A 23,230-nucleotide genomic window follows, 5' to 3' on the forward strand; every position below is an offset into this window, starting at 1 on the left:
CCAAAAACCAGATATTTTTGCCAACAAAATCCCAGAACCAGCCCCTAAAACAGCAACTGAACCAGCTGCTATAAAGACAGTCATAGCAGCACCTAAAGAGGCAGAAAATGCAGCAGCCACTATTCTTGAACCAGCTGCTGTCCTTGCTGAATTTAAAGCTGAAAATGATGATGTAAGAGCTCCAATGGCACAAGAAAGAACTCTTCGCAAACTAGCAACACCCGTGGGTGATCAAGCACTATGGTGCATCACTTACCCACCTTTGACAGCCCCTTTTGAGCTCAAAACTGGATTAATTCATCTCCTTTCAAAATTCAGAGGTCTGAAAAATAAGGATCCACACAAGCACCTCAAAGAATTTCACATTGTGTGCTCAACAATGAGGCCTCAAGGTATTTCCGAAGAGCATGTTAAATTAAGAGCTTTTCCCTTTTCTCTTGATGATTTTGCCAAAGATTGGTTGTTCTATTTACCACCTAGCTCCATCACTTCATGGGATGGGATGGTGAGAGTCTTCTTGAGTAAATACTTCCCAACCTCAAAAGCTATTGGCATCAAGAGAGAGATCAGTTGCATCAAGCAAAAGGATTATGAAGAGCTATATGAATATTGGGAAAGATTCAATCGATTGTGCATAAGCTGCCCTCAACATGACATCTCTGATAAGTCACTCATTGAATACTTCTATGGAGGTTTGCTACCTTCGAAAAGAAAGTTCATAGACGCAGCATGTGGAAGATCAATTGAAGAAAAGTCACCTCAAGCCATAAGGGATTTAATTTCCACCATGGCAACAGCATCTCAACAGTTTGGAGACCAAGAAGGGTGAATAAGGTGAGTACATCCATTTTGGCATCCCAAATTTCTGATCTCACTAATATTGTCCGTAGCCTAGTTGTGGAGCAAGCCCAGCAAGCTCAGCAAATTCAGCAGCCAAAGCCATGTGGGATATGTGCAAACATAAACCACCCAACTGATCTATGTCCTTCCCTTCAAGAAAAGGACCAGCAAGTCAATGCTGTTGGAGGCTTTAATGGGCAAAGAAGGTATGATCCCTATGCAAACACATATAATCCATGTTGGAGGGACCATCCAAATTTCAATTATGCAAGGGGCAACCAATATCCAAGCTACCAGCAAAGAAATCATCCTCAAGCTGCACCTTAAAAGTCCAACACACCTCTTGAAGAGATTGTGAAGTCCTTAGCAAATACGGTGCAAAATCTGGAGCAACAAATGAGCCAAATGGCCACTTCAGTGAGAAAACTTGAGTCTCAAGGAAAACTACCCCCCCAAACTGAGATAAATCCAAGGCAAAATGCTAGTACCATCACATTGAGGAGTGAAAAAGAGCTGCAAGATAGTAGAGCTGAAAAATTGCAAAAATAGGCCATGGAAGAAAATCTGCCATAAAGTGATCAGGGCAGTCGATCTGCCCAAATCACTGACCCAATCGCTAGGCAGACTGAGCTGCCCAGCAGTAGTGATCTGCCCAAATCACCAGAGAAGGCAGAATTTGATCTGCCCAAATCAACAGATCAGGCAGAGCCTAGTCAAAGGCAGAAAACAGTACAACAACTAGCAGAAAAGTTCAAGGTACCTCCCCCCTTTCCCAAGAGATTTGCAAGATCACAAAAAGAAAAAGAAGAGAAAGAAATACTTGCAACCTTTCGCAAAGTGGAGATCAACATACCTTTGCTTGATGCTGTCAAACAAATACCAAGGGACACCAGCCAGGAGGATGAGGAGAACAGGAAAAATTTGAAAGAAACAGAAACGAAAAAGACAGTATGCTGCATAGACTGGTCCAGAGGCGATTTGCCCAAATCACTTGTGCAGACAAATTTTGATTTGCCCAAATCATCAGTGCAAGCAGAATTCAATTTGCCCAAATTCAGTACCAGATTGCAACCACCTTTTATGGAGAAATATGAATTGGAGTTCAAAGTGCTGCCCAATCACCTCAAAATTTCAAACATAAGGGCTAGAGGCACACCTCACTTGAAAGAGGAGAAACTAATCATGTTACTTCATGAATACATGAAAGAAATAGGATGGGTTATAACCAAAACGAAAGGCGTGCTGCACTTCTTACTTAATTCTATTGGGACCCTTTTCCCTCCCCCAATTACTTGAGCCTTGATCAAGTCAGGAAAGTCCGGCCCGCGACTTTAAACTAGGGCGCTATTGGGAGGCAACCTAGTGGAGACAATTTGCCCAAATCGATGGGCAAATCAGCAAAACCTAACTACAGCAGAGGTGATTTGGCCAAGTGATTTGCCCAAATCACTGTTCAAATCAGCAGAATCTCCAGCAGCTGATCAATCTGCAGAATCTCGCCTTGACAGAATGGAGGCCTGAATCATACACATGGAAGGCATGCTGCAGTTACTAGTTCAACACTTCATACCTGCAGACCACCACCACACCTGATTTCGCCAAATCACCACCCCAGGGAGTCCCTTTCTCTCTTATTTTTCTCTTTATATGTTTTGCATTGGCCATGAGCGTGTGTTCAGGACGAAGACAGCTAATCAGACAGCATCCTGCCCCAGCAGAAGAACCAGCAGAAGTGGCAGCAAATGAACCAGCAGAGGAAGCACCTCCAGTGGCACCCCAGCAAGAAGCAAATCAGGCACCTGAAGAAGAAGCCCCAAACCAGACAATAGAGGCTCGCCTTAACAGAATTGAGGACAGAATGTATCATATAAGAACACTTGTTGCAACTGCTGGTGGACCACTTCCTGCCCACAGACCAGCACAGACAGTGATTTGGTCGAGTGATTTGTCCAAATCACCTAGCCAAATCACCCACAGACTAGGAAGTCTATTTCCCTTTCCTTCTTAATTTTTCTATATATTGAGTTGGTTTGAGTCTTATTTCAATTGAGGAAATTAGAACTGACTAGAAAAATATGTGTACTATAAAATAGGAATCGGTGATATTTGGGTGTATTACCAAACATCTAGGCTCATGTATGAGAATGGATCACGCACTCAATTGAAGCTATTTCTCTCAACATTTGTCAAAAAACATTCATGAAGCATCAACAACGGAAAAGTCCTTATCCGTTTCAGCTCAAACCATTTCCAAACATTTGTTCCTAGCACTCCCAATCTTTATTCATCAAAGCATAATAAGTTAAATTCATGGAAAACATTCCATTCCTATTGTAAACCCAATAAACCAAGTCTTTGTTCTTTCATCTCAATAGGAGGTTTGACCGCAGCTATGTCAATAATAATAATAATAATTATTATTATTATTATTATTATTATTATTATTATTATTATTCTTTTATCAATAATTTATATTATATAATAATATAAAAAAAAATTCTATTAGCACGTCCCGTTGTATACCCATCTAAAAAGCACAAAAGCAACCCATTGTGGGATGAGAGACAGTTTGGAAATACTGAAATTAAAAAAGATGGTGAAATATGTAAGACTTTAATTAGTAGGGCTCACTTTTAATTAATTATGCCTCACCAAAAAAATCATCTTATATAATTAAGAGGCCAGCTAGCTATTTTTGTTCCTAAAGAGGGAATCAAATTCTACTGCTTATGGAAAAAGCAAGAAAAAGAAAATGACAAAAAATTTTAGCATTTTGCTGAATGTGACTAATTAAAAGAATAATTGCTAACCTTTTTGGAAAGTGAGTGCTAATTGAGTTGATAATGTTATAGAACATGGAAGCATATTTATCTCTTGTATTTTTTTTTTTTTAGTCTTAAAAGCTAGTTTAGTATAAAATATTAAAAACTCAAAGCATGGGTTACTTTGGGAAATAAATTTTTTTTTGTTTTAAGCCAGCATTACTTTTATTGTAAACCTTGTCAATTTTAGCTACTTAGTACTTTAGATTGCATTTGAAGGTCAAATTGATAAAGAAAGAAAGTCATGAATTAATGAATTTGTGGAGAGTGAATTGAATTAAATAAATATTAATATTTTATAACAAATTTAAATAGCAACTATTTTTTGCTTCCATTTAAAAAAAAAATAATAATAATAACTTTGCGCTTTGAAATTTTAAATTACTGAGCATTGGGCTCGTTCCAACATAGAAAATTAGAGTATTTTTTTAGATAAAAATTTTGAAAAAAAAGTTGAGTTTGCATACGCTGATTTTTCAATTAGAAAACTAAAAACTAATTTTTGAAATTTAATAAAAATATTGTTTTCCGTTATTTTAAAAATATTTATATGCAATAATAAAAAATAAATAATTTTATTATAAAATAAATGCATAACTCATACTAAAATACAAATGTTTTATAGTAGGAATACTTAACACAATGTTCTGAATGTGATAGCAAGTCTATTTTACATTTTTAGTAATCATAAATTTATTGATGCTAATATGAAAAATGAAGTTAGGATGGCTTTGATATTTTACCCATGATAGATTGATTGAGTAAAGTGAAAAAATATATATATATATAGAAAAGAAGAAGAATAGTGAATTTCAATGCATATAAAAGAAATTTGATTAGGGAATGTTAAATGTCATTTTTGCAAAAAGTTTCAATGCATGGTGAGTTATCTATACTTATCAAACTCTAACGCTTTTATTAATGGGAATAAAAAGTTTTACAAAAATTCAATTTAATTAATTATTTTTATAATAATTTTTTTATTTGAAATGAAAAAAATTTTAAATATTTTTAATTTAAAATAATTTTAAATTAAAATTATATAAAATTTTATAAAAATTTATTTGATTTTTTTTTTTACAAAATGAATTAGGCTAACGTAGGCTAAAGAAAGTGATGATTTTGTCATTGTTTTTGGCTGAAACTTCAAATTCATCTCATCTTGAGTATAAGCATCAAGTATATAAAGTTAAAGATATGGGCAAATCTTCCTTCCATCTTTCAGCCGAAACTTCCTTTCTCTACCCCTCCTTTCAGCGCAATAATTTCTTCTCTTTTAGGCGTGTTAGATAGGATTTTCCTCTTCCTTTTCGCCTCCATACCAATGTTGTTTTCCCAGTTAGTCAAACATAGTACATCTTTATACATGTATATGCCATTTTTATTTATTTATTTATCTAATATAGATCAAATACATATATAATAACGATTAATTACATAAAAAAAATTAAATTATAGTGCTACTTGAAAAAGACACCATAGGGTAATTTTTTGTAAATTAACCTAAGAGATTTAGCTATTAATTCAGTGAATAACATTGCACATGAAATTATTTTGCTTCTCATCATAAAATAAGAAGAAAAACTGGAGTTGATGTGATAATGGTAAGCACAAGCCAACAAGTTCAAACTTCAAAGGATTCACCTGGGGGCTCAGGTCCATCCATTGAACACCTGAAAATGACACGGACACTAACAAATATGCACATTCTAAAAAAGGATATACTCGGTCACAGTATTGTAATTGGAGATAATCTCCTTTTTACATGATGTTGATTAACCTTTAACTGATATTGATCGCCACTTGATGCTACAGAGATCTCTCACCACAATTTTGTAGTTATCTCTTTGCTCAACCAACTATATATATATATATATATAAATGTGGCTGTTGGCTGATGGAATTCATCCTTCCTTTCGCCACTTACAAAAGAGCCTCTCAGTAGTGTCTTTTTCATGTGCATGATATGTTCAGCCCACAAGCTTTACCACAAATAGATTCCACAGTCTCAATCATCTCTATATCAAAGCCAAATGGCAATATAAAATTGGTATCTAGAAAAGATACTTCAGCCCATTTCTAAGTCATCTGAGTAGCCAACATAACAAGGATATACATGTAAATTCATAAACAATATGATCTGTTCCTTGATATTAAAGACCAAAGGTATGTTAAATAATTTGTCTCTTCCCTTTCACAGAATCTTCACTGAGAGGAAACCTGCTTCCCCCAAAATAATGATAATAAATTACTGCAAGATTGCCTTTGAATCAATAAAATGAATTAAGCAAATAATGTAAGAATAGAACACATTTTGAATTATAAATTAGTAATTGCCTGATCATCTGTACTGCCTGTTAGAGGTGGAAGCTATAATGGCTGAACACGAGGTTGAGAATTAGTATGCAGTAGAGCTTTGTTCATGCTGACCTCCAAAGCTATCAATAAGCTCAAGCAACTGAGCAGCCTTCTGTTTGCCCCTTATTGTGCCATTCTCTGCTAAGTCCTGAAGTGGATCCTTGACACCAAGCAATATGGCCTCTGACAGATGGTCAGGATCTCCAGAACAGACATGCAGAATCACTGACGCTGCATTTTCTTTGCTCATGGGAGATCCATTCATTACTAACTCCACCAATGTTGGCAAAGTGTCCAATACTCCAATTATTCTTCTTCCGTAAGGATCGCTAACTAATACGGCCATGACTGCCAATGCCTCATCCACCATTTCACAACCAGGCTCTGTTAGCATTGTCACCAGCAAGGACACTGCTCCAGCCCTCACTGCTCGTCTCTTATTCCCTTGGTACAAGCACAACTGGAAAAGAGCTTTTGCAGCATCAACCTTCCCCCTTCGCCAACCTTCACTCAACAGTGCTACTAAAGCTGGGATTGCTCCAGATGCACCAATACTCACTTTGTAGTCATCCACGAAAGACAGGCTAAAAAAGGTTGCTGCTGCATTCTCTCTTGCTTCCATATTCCCACTTTTTAGCACATGAAGGATGCCAGGAATAGCCCCAGACGAAACAATAATTCTTTGGTTAGCATTACGAATAGAAAGATTCAGAAGAGCAGTAACAGCATGCTCTTGGGTGAGACTGTCATTTGCATAGAGCAGTTCAGCAAGGAGGGGGATTGCACCAGCATCAGCAATACATACACGGTTTTCACTGTTATGCTTACAAAGTCGACGGATCTCACCTGCAACAAGTCAAGAATGTGAGATATATCCATGTAATAGTTAATCATCAACAAGTCAATAGTGCATCACAGTACACATTGTGTTACTGATTCTCTAAGTAAATATAAGACAATTAGAGAAAGGAGATTATTCTACATAAAAATATAATCATGTTATTCTAGAAGCCATGCAAGATGCTAATTACCTTCTGCCAACATCTTACCTCGTGTTAAAACTAAGTTAGCTGTCAAATTAAACCCATAGATACATCTAGCTTAATGACAGAAAAGGCTCTTACAATATAAAATAAGTACATGAAGGACTGCCTAAGGAATTGCGCAACCTCATAAAATTACAAAATTGCTGCATTAGATTATTCCTCCATACTGTTTTACTTTAGAGCATGCATCCAAGTGAAAATTCACCATGGCTTGTCTTCCAACCCCCCAAAAAAATACTACCAGACAAAAGATATAGTTTCTTGCAGAAAGCTAAAACAATACATGTTACTGTCTCCAAAGAACTAGAAGCATGCCATATTGAAATGCTGTAGGGTTCTTTTTTAAGCATTGTAATGCTGAGTTATCGAGGGTGGCTTTGGCATATGGAAAAGTTATTCCATTTGCGACCTAGAGGGTCATGGGTTCCAAGCAAGGAAACAGCCTATCTGTGTAAGGTAAGGCTGCATACGTCAACCCCCCCCCCCCCCCTTCCCCACCAAGGGCCCCACAAGCATGGCATGCTTCATGCACTAGGTTACCTATTTATTTAAATGGTGAGTTATAAGCAACAATTTAAGTTTAGAAACACCACATGCAGAAATAAGTTGTAGGAATTTCTCGTGCACCCCTCTGAAAGTGGAAACATTTTGTAATCACACTAACCTGCAGCAGATTGCTGATCCTCAATGTTACTTGAAACGAGCTGGCTGAAAAGAGTATCAAGTTTCACCCCTTCAACAAAGCAGGCAGAAAATGCCTTGCACAGATGTAAATTGCCGAATTTTTTAGGGGATTCCACTCCATTGGCCTCACACCAAATGGAAATTATACTGCTTAAGGCATGGTTTGGAATGAGAACTGTGTTAGATAGGACCTGTTGCGTCTTGGGACATGTTCTATGCCCACTATCAAGCCATTTCTTAATGCAAGCTCGTTCGTAGGTCTGTAAACAAAAGGAAAAAAGTAAGGAATGTAACAGAAAAAGGGACAGTCGTACAATTTTTCTTTATGTCCATCAATGACCAAGGGAAAGTATAGCACCCGATCCATTGAAATATTGTTGGCCTGAACATCATATATACTATGTAGGATCATCACGTAACAAGTGTCCGAAATATAGAATTTTTATATTATGCTAGCAGCACCCATATCTTGTCAGATATTTATTCAAAATTTAGGATAAATAGTTTCCATCCTAGCGTAACAAATTAATGAGAAATCTCGACCAAACTCCTTTTGCATGCATACCTGACCTGTTGAAATCGTTACAGGATCTTTCATCAATACCAGGGATATTGGGCAACGGAAATCATCTGGTATATTCTGTGACTGGGAAGATAGGTCAGTAGTGTGCACGTGACAGCCTTGGCCATCACAACCAGGAGGAGAACAGACTAAATCCGCAGAAATATTGGATTTAGCATGCCCTGCCAGGAAAAAATCTTTAAATTTTTTTAGCAATATAGATATTTTTTCTTTGTCCTCAAGATTTCCACCACTAGCAACATGCATCGCATGCAGAGCTATTGAGTCTTTCTCAAGGTCTTCAGCACTCATCAAATTTAGCTTTGCACATATCTTCTGAAGAACAGCCGGATCAGTACCTACCTCATTGTTTTGATTGAAAACAAGAGAAAAATCCTTGAACAACTCCAAATCAGGTATATCAAGCTGTTTCTGGGATCTTGCAAATTGAATATGCACAAGCTCAACCTGGCAAAGGTAATAGTAGAATAATAAGGAGAGGAAAAGTTAAAAGGAAAGTGTTAAAGTTAGAATAATAGAGAAGAGAAGAAAATAATACAAAAAGATTTACACGGTTAAATTATGATAGCCTACATCCACGGTCACAAAACCTCAAAAGGTTACATCTTTATTGAATTGGATTTTCTTTTCATAATACAAAGGTTTTTCTATTTATAATAGAGGATCTAAGACATATATGATATGATACTATCAATTAAGGGATTCTCCAACTATAATAGAAATATATCAAAACCCTCTATTTTAGGAACATATAGACATATTATTGTTCTCTCTATTTAGGAATACAAATCTGATATTAAATAGAAATGACTTTCCATAACACTCCCCCTTAATTATAGCATAGAATCTCATCAATTCTAACAACTTTCCCTTGATGAGATTCTATATAGAAGCCAAAAACTTCCTCATAACAGCTTATAATTAGCAACTCATGAGCATATTCAAAAACACTAGCACAAAGGCACTCACATAAAGTACCAAAATACAAAATAATCCTTGGAATTGCACTTCCCTCTCCAAAGGTAATGCCAGTAAGGAAATATCAACACAAAATTCCTCCCCAAATGCAATACCGGCGATAGAAAGGAAAGGGAAAACTGATAAAAGTATGAAACTAAGACATCTTCAAGAACATAGGGCAACTAATTATTTTAAGAATATCTAAATCCTTGATCAAAATGAAAGATAATTAACATTTTTAGCAATACGTAGATTAAAATAATAAAGCTCGAGATCTTTAGTTTCAAAACCATTCTTGGAATAGCTCTTTTTTGGGATCTCTAATAATCAATTATTTACGGGTGTAAACGAATTGAATAGAGCCGAGCTGAGGCAAGTTTTGAAGAGTTCAAGTTTGGTTCATTAAAATATTTTTGAGCTCAAGTTTACTCATTTCAAATTCAAGCCGAGTATTAATAAACTCAAACTTAACTCATTTAGCAAATAAACTTAGACAAGTTGAGCTTTTATCGAATTTGTTCAGGAGCAGTTCAATTTATTTACAGATATAATAAATTTTAATTTAAACTAATAAATTTAAAATTAAATAATTTTAGTTAAATAAATTAGCTTGCAAACCTCTAAAGAACGAGCTCTTAAAATCTTAATGATCTGAATATCTACAAGCTCTAAAAATATAATTAAATTATGCAAAACTAAACTTTAGAAAATCTAAGTTTTGCTCATGAAAGTTTATACAGGATTTGAGTTTAGTTCTCTTATGATATTAATCTAAGCCTCCTTAACAAGGCTGTTCACAAGCCTGTTCACGAGACTGTTCGCGAACTTACTTATGAACTAAAAAATGAGTTGAGCTCACGAACTTTAACAAGCTTAATACTATGTAGTTTAAATTTGACTCATTTACTAAACGAGCCTAAAAAATTAAGGTCGAGCTTGACTCGTTTAAAAATTAATTCAAACTCAGTCGAGTTTTGTCAAGTCAAATCTCAAATAGCTCACAAACAGTTTGGTTCATTTACACCTCTACAATTATTCAAAAAGCACACATCAAATTGCAGCAGCGACATTTACCTGCTCTTTAATTTCTTCTGAAATGTCAATTTCATCAAGGGAAATCTCACTTAAGGCCTTCACAAACTGACCTGCAAGTTCTTGAAATTTATGCATCATCTGATCCATCCCCAGTATCTGAGAGCATGTATAATCTAGATGTTAAAGATGCCACTAAAACTAGAATTAATATAGTTAAAAAAATTTAAAATTCATAGATATTTTCAAATTCATTAGTGTCAATGTGTGTTAGCGTGTGCATGTGTATGCGCGTGTGTATGGATTAAAGATCCAAGCACACTATGTCAAGAGAAAGAATAAATAAGAACATTTGCAGCTAGATCAAGGCTGGAAAGCCGGCCAAAAAGGGATAAAATCAGTCTTCAGAAGTGGAGCAGATTTGATGACTGGACCAGTCACTTTCTAGTTAAAAAAAAAAAGGTATTTATAAGGCACTGCCTGCATCTACACTACTTGCAATTAATTGCATGATTTAGATGGTTCAAATTAAGCTTTAATTTTATAAGTCCATCAAAAAGTTGGATTATAAGAGATCATAATCCAAAAATAATTGTGAAAATTGACAATACTTTTGCATTCCATCATCGTTCTAAAACCACATTCTTGACAAAATATCAGGATAAACAAGAAATTTCAAGAGGAGTTTAACTTCTTGAATGCTAATAAGACAAGGGTTTGCACGTATGAAAGCAAATCTCCAGGAAACTTTATCACGAAGAAATCATAGGAACAGGTGTTTCCATTTATGAACAATGTGCAATAACAATAAACTTATTGAACCAATAACATAACTTAAGAGAGACTAGCCAGCCGATAAACGAGCAACTAAATTCAACTTCCCCGGATAATTAAAATATAAGAACACGCATAATATCAAGACAATTACTGAAATCATCAAATAGTAGCTCAAGAGTCAATCAGGAAGTCCATTCCAAGTACAATACTACATTTTCAAAGATTCGATAACCTAGCCAAATCTGGCAAACAAGAGAGAGGGGAAGGAGAAAAGAAAGAAAGAGAGAAAAACGCACCATGTAAATTTTGCTGCCGTTGCTGCAAAATTGAAGCCAATCCTTAGCCTTAATGAAAGAATCCATCAAAGAAACAAAAGCTTTTATTGTATTTTCAGGGACTTTGCCCTGAAACTCCTGCAATTCTTCAAACAAAGGAGCTAAAAGTCTCAATCCCCTCAACAGATGGCGACACTGGTGCCTTACTGAGCAATGAAACTCAGAAAAAGAAGAAATGTCATCAAGAATTTCAATCAATTTTGCAAGAAGCAGCTTCATCTCGTCCTCCATAGCTAAAAAAATAACACAGGACGTTAGAGGAGAAAAGAAATTATAGGGTGAGAATTTAGTATAAAGGGCGTGAAGAGAAGGAGAAGAAGCAGACAGGCAGGTTACTAACGAGGTTGGCTAATGATTTAGGAGTTAGGAGTTAGGACGGCGCAGGCTCTAGTTTGAGATTGGTTATGATTTTTTGTCCAGCCTAGCACCACACCCGCTCCTTGGGCAAGAATGATGCTGCTGTTTCCTGCTCAATTAGCGCCTCTCCGGCGCCCTCTCTCTCTCCTTCTCTCTCTTTCTCTAAATACTAAAAATTAAATTAAAATTAAAATAATGAGCTGTATTAAATTGCTAAGCTAAGCTACTATTAATGGATAACACCCAAATGGAAGGTTTTATATTTTTATTGCTAAGCTAAGCTACTATTAATGGATAACACCCAAATGGAAGGTTTTATATTTTTCCATTACAGTTTTTTTTCTTTCCCGTATATAGCTTGGTTTGGCTCTTTTAGCAGAGAGAGAGAGAGAGAGAGAGGAAAGGGAGAGTGGTAGCATCAGATTTTAACTCCGATAAGATGTCGCTCCACTTCTGTTATATTTATATTCATGATTTTTTATTGTATAATTTTATTCTTTAATCTTAATTATGCTAAATGAGGCGTGAACTAGAGATGCAGTGCTATATTATTGTTTGTTGGGGTGTGTTTTCTTCCTTTTTTATACTGGGGACCGACAAATTAATAATTGAAATTGTTAGTTATTGGGTCATTGGGGTTTGTTGTTGATAGACTGCTGGGTCTCCTACACTTGGGGTAAGGCCGAACCCTAAGGAAGAACACAGACTTAAGATCCATCAGGCCTTTCTCAAGGTGAGTCAGTCCCACGTTGCGCGTCTCAGCCCGGTCACAAGAATTAGGCCGGGCAGACCTCACACGCGGGCCCATTTAAAGAAAGCATAATCCAGTGACATGACAAGAGCTAGGAGAGCTGACCAAGTCACCTCGCAGCCCTGCCCGCATGTGCGCTGGGAGAAATTAAATGGCCGCCTGCCGTGGAGAGAGGCTCTGACACATCCGTACGCACGGATTTGAATGACAGAGACAGGTGGCATTGTAGTAGAGGAGCAGTTAGACGTCACTAGCAGACAAAAGGAAAAGGGATAAAAAGGGAGGAGCGTCTTCTTCTCCATCCAACTTTACACAATCACTGTAAACCCTATTTTCTAGATCTCAGAACATCAATCGACACCGTCTGTGGAAACGAAGGAGATCTTCTCATTACCGGAGTTCCATTCTTGTAATACCCACTGAGATCCACATGGCAAACCATAATAAAAACCACACCAATAACATCCTGAATGACCTGAGCTCTGCTCAAAAGGGTCAGCAGTTCTCTTTCTCAAGCCCTACAACCCCCTCCAACCAACCACCAATGTTGTTTAATCCCTTACCGAGCTCGGCAGAGAATGTACCCAGAGCCACCCTATCTAACTAAGAACTTTAGACCATGGCTCTTCAGCTATAGAACACCGCCCACTGGCTGGGGCAAATGTTGCAGCAAAGGGGTCTCAATATCCCATTAAACATACCCCCTGTAGCTGAAGGGGTCCATGCTACCGAACCTCAACCCACCTTCAACTACCAGATCCCTTAACAAAGTAGCAGGAGGACCGGAGAAGGGAGTGAAGGAGCCGGTAGAGAAGAAGAGCCGATAGCTAGAGCCCGAGGGAGAAGAGTGAGAGAACTCATTGAGAATGATAAGGCAGAGAGCTACTTTGTGGGAACAGCCAGGAGAAGAAAGAGTGAAGAATGGAGAGACAGGTATCGCCTGGAGAAGAGGCCAAGGCAAGAGGAGACAGAAATAGATCAAAAGCTGAATAAAATGAGGGAACAGCTCCTGGCTGAGCTGGGGGCAAAAGACCACAGTTAGACCCTCCTACCTACATCCTCACCATTTTCAGGGTGGATCCAACAGGACACCATTCCTAAGAAGTTTATGATGCCACCCTATGGTAACGTACGACGGAGCAGGGAACCCTTGGGAGCACATCCTAAACTACAAAATGTTCATGGAGCTCCAAACTCTATCGGATGCTTTGATGTGTAAGGTGTTCCCCACAACCCTTACAGGACCAGGGCCTGGTTCAATAGCCTGGAGGCAGGAAGCATTAAAAGCTTCGAGGACTTCGCTAACATCTTCATCAGCCGGTTCATAGCAAGGTCCCAGTTGAAAGGAAGACCAGTTACTTGGAGACTGTCAAACAAAGGAAGAATGAATCCTTAAGGGACTATGTGGCCCGTTTTAACACGGAGGCCTTGCAGAGCCGAGCTGTAGAAGCCATGCAGAAGGGGACCACATGCCCTGAGTTTTTTAGGTCACTATGTAGAAAGCCACCCACTACCCTGACAGAACTAATGAAGAGAGCCGAGAAGTATATAAGGCAAGATGATGCATTAACAACTAGCAGGTTCGCCAGGGAGGCTGGAGACAGAGGAAAGGCGATGGAAGAAAGGAGGTCAGAGAGATCGAAAAGAAAACAGAATAAGGGGCTTGAGGTGTATAGGCAGCCCTGGGACAGGAGAGAGCAGAGGGCATATCCACTTCGGATTCCTGAGGCAGTCACTCCCCTCAACGCATCCAGAGCCGAAGTACTCATGGCAGTACAAGATAACAACTTCCTTCAATGGCCTAAGCCCATGAAAGCCAATGCTAACCGGAGGGATTTTGACAAGTACTGCCAATACCACTACACCCATGGCCATGATACCAACAGCTGCTACCAGTTGATTAGTGAGGTAGAAAGGTTGATCAAGAGAGGGCATCTCCGGAACTTCGTGAAGAAACCAGAAGGAGAGAGCATTAGGAAATTCAGAGATTTACTGCAATCCAAACACGCAACAGAAAAATTAAAATCTCTAATTTCCTTCCTGGGATTTGTGTGCTTCGTTTAATTAGAAAGGAAAGATAAGCTACTAACCTATTAGACATGACGAGAAGATACAATTTCGGACTCAAGGTGCTGCTTTTTCAACGAACACCCGCTATGGTATCCACACGAACGTCTCTTATCCTTCTAGAGTGCTAGCTCTCTCTGATGGATATGCTATGTATTTCAATCTAAAGCTTCAAAACGAATTCTCAAAAAAACGTCTCCCCACAATTCGCGGCAGGAGTTATATACGTTTTAAGTCTTTCAGTTTCCCACACTTCTTTTCGCAAAAGAGTTGTGTGCATAACCTACTATTACAATCTTACAGATACTCTAATATCTTACGTGATAGTTTATTTTAATAAGAAAAACCGAAGAATTTTTTATCTATAACAGTTACAAATAGACTGCAGATCTTTTAAATATTATTATCTCATAATAATATTTAATATTAATAATAATGATATCTTTATTATTATTAATTATACTAATAATATAACACATCAACAACGTTCTTTTGTGTGTGACCCAATAGACTCATATTAATTGGCAATAGGCCCAATCCCACAAGGCCCATAAATCATAAGCGGCCTCTAGCAAAACATTATGACTACCCAATTAATATGAGGATCGATAGTCTGATAAAGCCTATTAAATAGAACATGTATTTATTCCTTTGTCACACGATATCTAGTTTGAACATAAGTCATGGTCAATGTCAAACTTATAATGTCCAAACTTACAATGTTCAAACTTATGATTTCTCGATCTCTAAGTAGACTGATAAATTCAAATGATATTGATCACACTATCAATTCATTTGAGCACGGCCATGCATTTCTCAGTCTTACTTATCGAGGGGCTTAGAAGATATCTCTCTCAAAGAGAGGGACAAATTCTATCTTGATTGTTCAATATCCTCTACATAATTTCTATTATGCTCAATCATAACCTTTATGATTGTCCGATTAAAGACAATGTTTCGTTATATCAAAATATAATAGTCCTTATGTTGAAAACTATGAAAATATCAAGTCAAAGGATTAAGACATAACTACTTTGAGATTCACTTATGACAATAACCCATGTAGTGATCTCAGTGCGGGTCCATCCAATACTTTGTTCTCTAACAAGTATCTATGATTATTGAATTAGATCAATATATACATAATCATCTCATCATTATCAATCAATAACCATACTAGTTATATTTTATTATTATCAACATAATAATAAGTAACCAGGGATGTTAATCATTATTATGTAACATGCAAAGAAATAATAATGATAGTAAAAACTTCTTTCATTAATAACCAAAACGACATACAAAAAGGTCCAAGATAATGGCCTAGGACAAATACACTAACAATCACCCACTTGCACTAGGCCTAATTATACAAATATCTAATACCCATAGACCTAGTGTGCTGATCATGCTTGACTTGTGAGAGAGGCTTGGTAGGTGGATCTGCAATGTTGTCATTTGTGTCTACTTTGCATATTTTGATATCTCCTCTATCAATGATCTCTCGAATAAGGTGATATCGCCTGAGTATATGCTTAGATCTCTGATAAGATCTGGGCTCCTTTGCCTGTGCTATGGCACCATTATTATCACAATAAAGGTCTATAGGATTTGCAATGCTAGGAACCACTCCCAACTCTGTGTTGAATTTCTTCAACCAGACTGCCTCTTTAGCTGCATCCGATGCTGCTATATACTCAGCTTCTGTTGTAGAATCTGCTATAGTGCTCTGCTTGGAACTTTTTCAACTAACAGCTCCACTATTTAAAGTGAATACAAATCCTGACTGCAATCTGAAGTCATCTATGTCAGTTTGGAAACTAGCATTTGTGTAACCTTTTACAACTAGCTCGTCTTCCAAACCTCCATAAACTAGGAATGCATCCTTAGTCCTTCTAAGGTACTTTAGGATATTCTTAACAACTGTCCAGTGACTTTCACTGGGATTTGCCTGATATCTGCTTATTGTGCTTAAGGCATATGAGACATCTGGTCTAGTACATAACATGGCCTACATTACAGATCCAATAGCAGAAGCATAAGGAATCTTATTCATCCATTCTCGCTCATCAGATGTCATAGGACATTGATTCTTGCTGAGATGAATACCATGAGACATGGGCAAGAATCCTCTTTTGGAATCTTGCATACTGAACCTTTTCAACACCTTGTCAATATAAGTACTTTGACTCAGACCGATTATCCTCTTGGATCTATCCCTATAGATCTTAACACCAAGGATATATGCAGCCTCACCTAACTCCTTCATTGAAAAAGAATTCCCTAACCAAATCTTAACCTTTTGCAAGGTAGGGATATCATTTCCAATGAGTAATATGTCATCCACATTGTAACGACCCGAAAACCGAACCGCTACCGGCGCTAGGATCTAGATCGACTTAAGGTCGCCGGGACCCGTAGCAAGCCTTCTATACATCCTGTACATCTGATAAAATCCCATACATGATCATACATTTCCATAAAACATTAAACTTTCCATATATATATACCAAGCTTGACCTGTGCATGCACCATAACTGTAAACATAAAACTCCACACCAGAGTCCTCATCAAATGCTCTAGTGGGGTAACATATCAAATGTCAAGCTTGGTTCAACCTAATTCATCATTAAAATATTAACATAAGATCATGTACAAAAAGGGATTACCATTACTATTAGGGCCAAGCACAATACTAAACCATAAAACATTCTTTAAATTACATTACATCATACCATTTTACAATTCATGTCCACTACTAATCTATTACACTTAACACAACCTTCAACCTTTGTAACGACCCGGAAACCGGTACCCCTCAGTAACGGTCCGAACCATCACTGGCACTAGGATCCAGATCGGCTTAAGGCCGCCGAGACCCGTAGCAAGCCGACTATACTCTCTGTGTACCTGATAAATCCCAGACATGATACAAATAGACTCAACAATCCTGTAAAACTCTGTAGGCTTAATTGCTGCTACTCAGATATGTCAATCTGAAATGGCCCTCCGGGCCTATACCAGGGACTACTACCTGCTGTGGGTCATGGGAATGAAACCCTGTTAATCTGTAACACATTCCACTGGTATCTCAGCGAAGCCATACATTAAGCCTAACTCACACATTTCTCATCAAGAAACGTAAAACAGGATTCATGTACAGGGGATTAAGCAAACATCACACAACAGCAAAAACACTAGGGAAAGCACAAGTCTATCCGTATATGACAGTACAGATCTATACATTACATGACCGTTACTCTTTTAATTACATCATGTCCACTACACTATTACAGCATACATTCAAGCACAACTTTCCTCTGTCCTCTTGCTGACTTTGATTTCCCATAGCTATCTCAGGACCTGCAAAACTGGGGTTAAGGGAGTGGGATGAGCTCTAGAGCCCAGTGAGGAGGAACAATAAAACAATTCATTAATTACATGTTCGCATGAAATGCATCACATCACAATCATATCAGCTCAAAGATGAACTTGTCACCAGTAGCCCTCAACTACATGTTAGAATACCAACAGTGCCAAGGAGACAATGTCATCACCTGGTCTTCCACTTATCTCTCTGATATCATAGCATGACTAACTGTGCCAAGGAGACGAGGTCTCACCTGGTCTACACTTCACTCTGATTTGACAGCCCAGCTGTCTCACTCATAGTACCAGGAGCGACCTGGACTATCCAGGGGCGACCTGGTATGGCTATCTCATGCCATAACTCTGTATCTGCTCTCTGTCAAGGGCTAAGGATCATCCAACATTCATCCACAGGAACAACAACATATGCAATGCATCATATTCGTGAAGTCTAATGCACACAACCTAATATATAACATGGCAGTTTATGATGTATGGAGCATGCTAGAATCATGTCATTTTTTTAAGATAAAGCTTCAGTTTAGTTCCACTCACCTGTAGCCACTGCTTGGCTAACTCTGGGCTACCTCTAACTCTGCAATAGCTACGACGACTGCTAAACACCTCGGTTCCTCGGGTCCAATCCTACAATGGAGGACGCAAATGAGGCACCAAACATACTCTATACAACTGATAAAACAATTCCCAAAAACCCCTCTAGAACACCTCAAAACATGCATGCAAAACAAGCAAAGGAAGGCTGGACAGGGCACCTTCGGCAGCACCTTCGGCGGCCGAATGTCTCCTCCAGAGACGAAAGTCAGGCATGTTCGGCGGCCTAACTTGGACTTTCGGGGGCCGAACCTGAGTTTAGCCAGAACTCAGTTTCGTGCACAAGGACGCCTGCCAATCCCTCCATCACCTGCTCAGCCCTCAATACATGCAGGTAACCCCTCTAAAACATGCATAAACACTTTAACAAGCATAAAGGAGCATCAAACAACTTAAACGCCAACAAAACAATACACATAACATGCTTACACCATTAACACATCAAAACTATACCTAACACCTATATAAACAACTCTACCCGTAACCTCCTTACAAGCTGTTCATAAACCATGAAAACAAGGTAAAAGCTTCCCTTACCTCTTGAAACCAGATGCTGGGACAACCTAAACACTGAACTATGGCCACCACGACTTCACCTTCACCACACCTCCAACACTCTTCTTTTCTCTCAAAACCTTTCAAACCACTTAGACACAACCAACCCTCTGCATAAGCTGATAAAAGCTTGCAGATGAGTCAAGGGAGACGTGGCCTACCCTCTGGTCATGATCTGGAGGTGAACACCTGGCCAAACCACGGACTGAGGAGTGTGCACAACTAACCGACCACCTCGGCTTCGGCTGCTGAAACTGCATGCAAAACCATGCAACTTTCGGGGGCCGAACATAACCTTCGGGGGCCGAACATTGGGCACTTTCGGCGGCCGAACTTAACCTTCGGGGGCCGAACATGACAAAAACTCCTTTGGCCAATTCTCCACAAAACTCAACTCATTTTCTACGTTAAACCTTACAAAGTCTTAAAAACAGTTAGCAACTCTTTCTAATACCGTACTAGAAGTCTCTGACATCCCCGAATTCCACCGGATGGTAGGAATTCCGATGTCTGACTTAGCCGGGTATTACAACCTTGATGACTTTCCGGTCTATCCTGAACCTACAAGTCTAGGAGTTAGGGGAAAGGGGTAAGCTACTAAAGCCCAGTGAGCAGAATAATAAAATAATTTACTAAACAAATGCTTTTATGAAATGCATCATAACACAAACAATTCACATCACGGATGGATTTGTCACCAATAACCCCCCTTCCTCTTAATCATAACAAAATGCCAGGACGCGTGGAATGGGTAGCCCTGGACTTTCTTACGTGGTGCCAAGACGCGTGGCATGGGCAGCCCTAGACTTGCTTAACATACCATACCGAGGGCTAATGGGTTATCCAATATCCATCCACATCAACATCATAATATGCAATGCATCATATTCGTGAATTCTAATGCAGAACAACCTAATACATATCATGGCATTCGTGATGCATGGATTATGCTAAATAGATTTTATTGCTTCGAAAATAAGTGAAGTTATGTTCTACTCACCTGTGGTAGATACTGGACTGACTCTGAAGCAGCTATCTCACTGCTGACCTCCTCGGTTCCTCGGGTCCGATCCTACATAGGTGGACTCAAATGAGGGACCAAACATACTCTAATATGACTTTAAACATCTCCCCAAAACCCCCCTAAAACATCATAAAATATTCATAGTAAACATGCAAAGGAAGGCTGGACAGGGCACTTTCGGCGGCAGGTCGGGGGCTGAAGGTCCCTCTAGAGCCGAAAGTCAAGCACTTTCGGGGGCAGGGTTCGGCGGCCGAAGGTCCTTCCAGAGCCGAAAGTCACAACCTTAGGGGCCAGGTTCGGCGGCCGAAACTCCCCTCCAGAGTCGAAAGTCTAAACTTTCGGGAGCGAGTTTAGGCGGCCAAACTGCCTCCACAGGCAGGTTCGGCGGCCGAAACTGGCTTCTGCGGCCGAACCTGGGCTCTCCCAAAGGGCAGAACCCGATTCTGTCTTGCGTATCCAGCCACCCACAACAACCCAACTTGCATCAAAACTATACTAAAACATACATAAACACTTATTCAAGCATATAGGGGCGTAAAACTAACCTATACCCCAACAAACATCACATTTAGCATACATTTAACATTTAACTAACATAAACCCTAACATTTTACTCCTAGCCTAAACATGCATCAAAACCCTTAACCCCTTCTTAAAACTTACTTAAAACATCATAAAAGGCGTGGATCGACACTTACCTCTTGAAGATCGAGAGGAGATACAATCCCAAAATCGGAGATATGGAGGAACAAGCTCCGGGAGTCTCCAAGCTTCAAAACTTTGCTCTTTAGCTCAAAAACTTCAAAACAAGATGAAAGCTTGTCAAAAACTTGAAAGATTTGAAGGAAAACATAAAATCGACCAAAGGAAGGCGAAATCTCACCTATGCCCGAAAATAGAGAGAGAAAAACTCGCCCATTTTCGGACAAAGGGCCTTTTATAGGTGGCTGGCCAGACCACCTTTGGGGGCCAAAGGTGCTTCCGCAAGAGCACCATGTTCGGCGACCAAACCTGGGCTCTTCCTCCATGGTGTTTTCTTTTAAACACTCATTTTCTTTCTTCATTAAAACTATAAAACATGTAAAAACATTTTATAAAAACATATTTTACCCTTCTAAAGGGTTCCGACATCCGAAATTCCGCCGGAAAGTAGGAATTCCGATGCCGGGGTCTAGCCGGGTATTACATTCTTCCCCCCTTAAGAATATTCATCCTCGAATGTTCAACACACAAGCATAGCATGGCATAAACATAAACACATAAACACTAACCTTAAAAGAGATAGGGGTATTGCTGGAGCATAGACTCTCGTGTCTCCCAGGTACATTCTTCTATGTTGTGGTGATTCCAAAGGACTTTCACCATCGGGATTTCCTTGTTCCTTAGCTTTATGATCTGCGTGTCTAGGATCCGCACCGGCTGCTCAACATAGGTGAGATCTCCTAGGATCTCCACATCAGGCTCATTAAGAACCTTGCCCGGATCTGACACGAACTTCCGTAACATGGAAACATGGAAAACCGGATGGATTCTCTCCATTGAAGTAGGTAAATCCAGCTTGTACGATACATTCCCAATCTTCTGCAAGATTTCAAAGGGTCTGATGTATCGTGGAGCTAGCTTACCTTTCTTCCCAAAACGGATCACCCCTTTCATAGGAGACACCTTGAGCAACACCATATCTCCCTCCTGAAACTCAATACGCTTCCTGCGGATATCTGCATAACTTTTTTGCCGACTCATAGTAGTTCTGATCCTTTCTCTAATGATGGGCACTACCCTGCTGGTGATCTCTACTAACTCAGGCCCTGCCAAGGCCCTTTCTCCAACTTCTTCCCAGCAGACAGGTGACCTGCACTTCCTTCCATACAAAGCTTCATATGGAGCCATCCCTATGCTAGCATGATAGCTGTTATTGTAGGCAAACTCCACCAAAGGTAGATGCTGCCTCCAAGAACCGCCAAAATCTAGCACACACATTCTGAGCATATCTTCTATGGTCTAGATGGTCCTCTCTGACTGTCCATCAGTCTGTGGATGGAAAGTAGTGCTAAAATCTAGCCTGGTACCCATAGCATTCTGCAGACTCCGCCAAAACCTAGAGGTGAAGTGGGGTCCCCTATCTGACATTATTGAAACGGGAGCCCCATGTAACCTGACCACTTCATCCACAAACACCTGCGCCAATTTGTCCACAGAATAGCCACTCCTGACAGGGATGAAGTGAGCAAATTTGGTTAGTCTGTCCACAATCACCCATATGGAGTCCAATCTGTTGGACGTTGCTGGTAAACCCACCATAAAATCCATAGCTATATTCTCCCATTTCCACTCTAGAATCGGCAGTGGGTTAAGCATTCTAGCCGGCTTTTGATGTTCCAGCTTCACCCTCTGACATACTTCGCAGGCTGACACGAACTGTGCCACTTCTCTTTTCATAGCTGGCCACCAATAGACTCTTTTTAGATCCTGGTACATTTTGGTGGCTCCAGGGTGAACACTGTATCTGGCATTATGAGCTTCTCTCATAATGTCTCCCTTCAGACTCACGTCATCTGGTACACATAACCTGCTCCCATAGCGGAGGATCCCTTTGTTGTCAAATCTGAACTCTTCATTCTTGCCCGACTGAACAGTCCTGGCAATTTTCACTAACTTTGGGTCCTTATGCTGTTTCTGAGCCACCTGCTCCATAAACACAAGTGTCACTCTCATCTGACCTATCAAAGCAACTGTACCAGACAACTCCAACTGCAGCCCTACATTAATGAGCTTATAGAGTTCCCTCACCACCGGTCTCCTCTCTACTGTAATATGGGATAGACTGCCAAGTGATTTCCGGCTTAAGGCATCTGCCAACATTTGCCTTACCCAGATGGTACTGAATTTTATAATCATAGTCACTAAGCAGTTCTACCCATCTCCTCTGCCTCAGATTCAACTATCTCTGACTCAAGATGTACTGCAAGCTTTTATGATATGTGAAGATCTCACATTTAACCCCATAAAGGTAATGCCTCCACATCTTGAGTGCGAAGATCACAGCTGCCATCTCTAG

General features: G+C 39.3%; 1 protein-coding gene across 3 annotated transcripts; it reads right to left on the reverse strand.

Annotated features, from left to right (window-relative positions):
* Positions 1 to 5,645: 5,645 nt before the first annotated feature.
* LOC110621773 (U-box domain-containing protein 13) lies at positions 5,646 to 11,956 on the reverse strand. Of its 3 annotated transcripts, none has more exons than XM_021766071.2 (6): positions 11,763 to 11,956; positions 11,399 to 11,670; positions 10,368 to 10,484; positions 8,316 to 8,780; positions 7,731 to 8,010; positions 5,646 to 6,866 (listed from the first exon to the last, which is right to left on the reverse strand). In XM_021766071.2, the coding sequence occupies exons 2-6, from the start codon at positions 11,666 to 11,668 to the stop codon at positions 6,061 to 6,063; spliced, it is 1,938 nt and encodes a 645-aa protein (XP_021621763.1). In that variant the 5' UTR covers positions 11,669 to 11,670; positions 11,763 to 11,956; the 3' UTR covers positions 5,646 to 6,060. The 3 variants fall into 3 exon arrangements, with proteins under 3 accessions (XP_021621763.1, XP_021621762.1, XP_021621761.1); XM_021766070.2 differs by having other exon boundaries at positions 11,778 to 11,955; XM_021766069.2 differs by having other exon boundaries at positions 11,399 to 11,955.
* Between the last annotated feature and the right edge of the window lie 11,274 nt (positions 11,957 to 23,230).

The sequence above is a fragment of the Manihot esculenta genome, chromosome 8 (assembly GCF_001659605.2).
Source record: "Manihot esculenta cultivar AM560-2 chromosome 8, M.esculenta_v8, whole genome shotgun sequence".
In the NCBI taxonomy this organism is placed as follows: Eukaryota; Viridiplantae; Streptophyta; class Magnoliopsida; order Malpighiales; family Euphorbiaceae; genus Manihot; species Manihot esculenta.

Coding starts and splice junctions, on each gene's coding strand:
- LOC110621773 (XM_021766071.2), bottom strand. CDS start 11,668: ATGGAGGACGAGATGAAGCTGCTTCTTGCAAAATTGATTGAAATTCTT. Junction 8,011..8,315: donor TAACGATTTCAACAGGTCAG/GTATGCATGCAA, acceptor TTTTGTTTACAG/ACCTACGAACGAGCTTGCAT. Junction 6,867..7,730: donor GGATCAGCAATCTGCTGCAG/GTTAGTGTGATT, acceptor GACTTGTTGCAG/GTGAGATCCGTCGACTTTGT.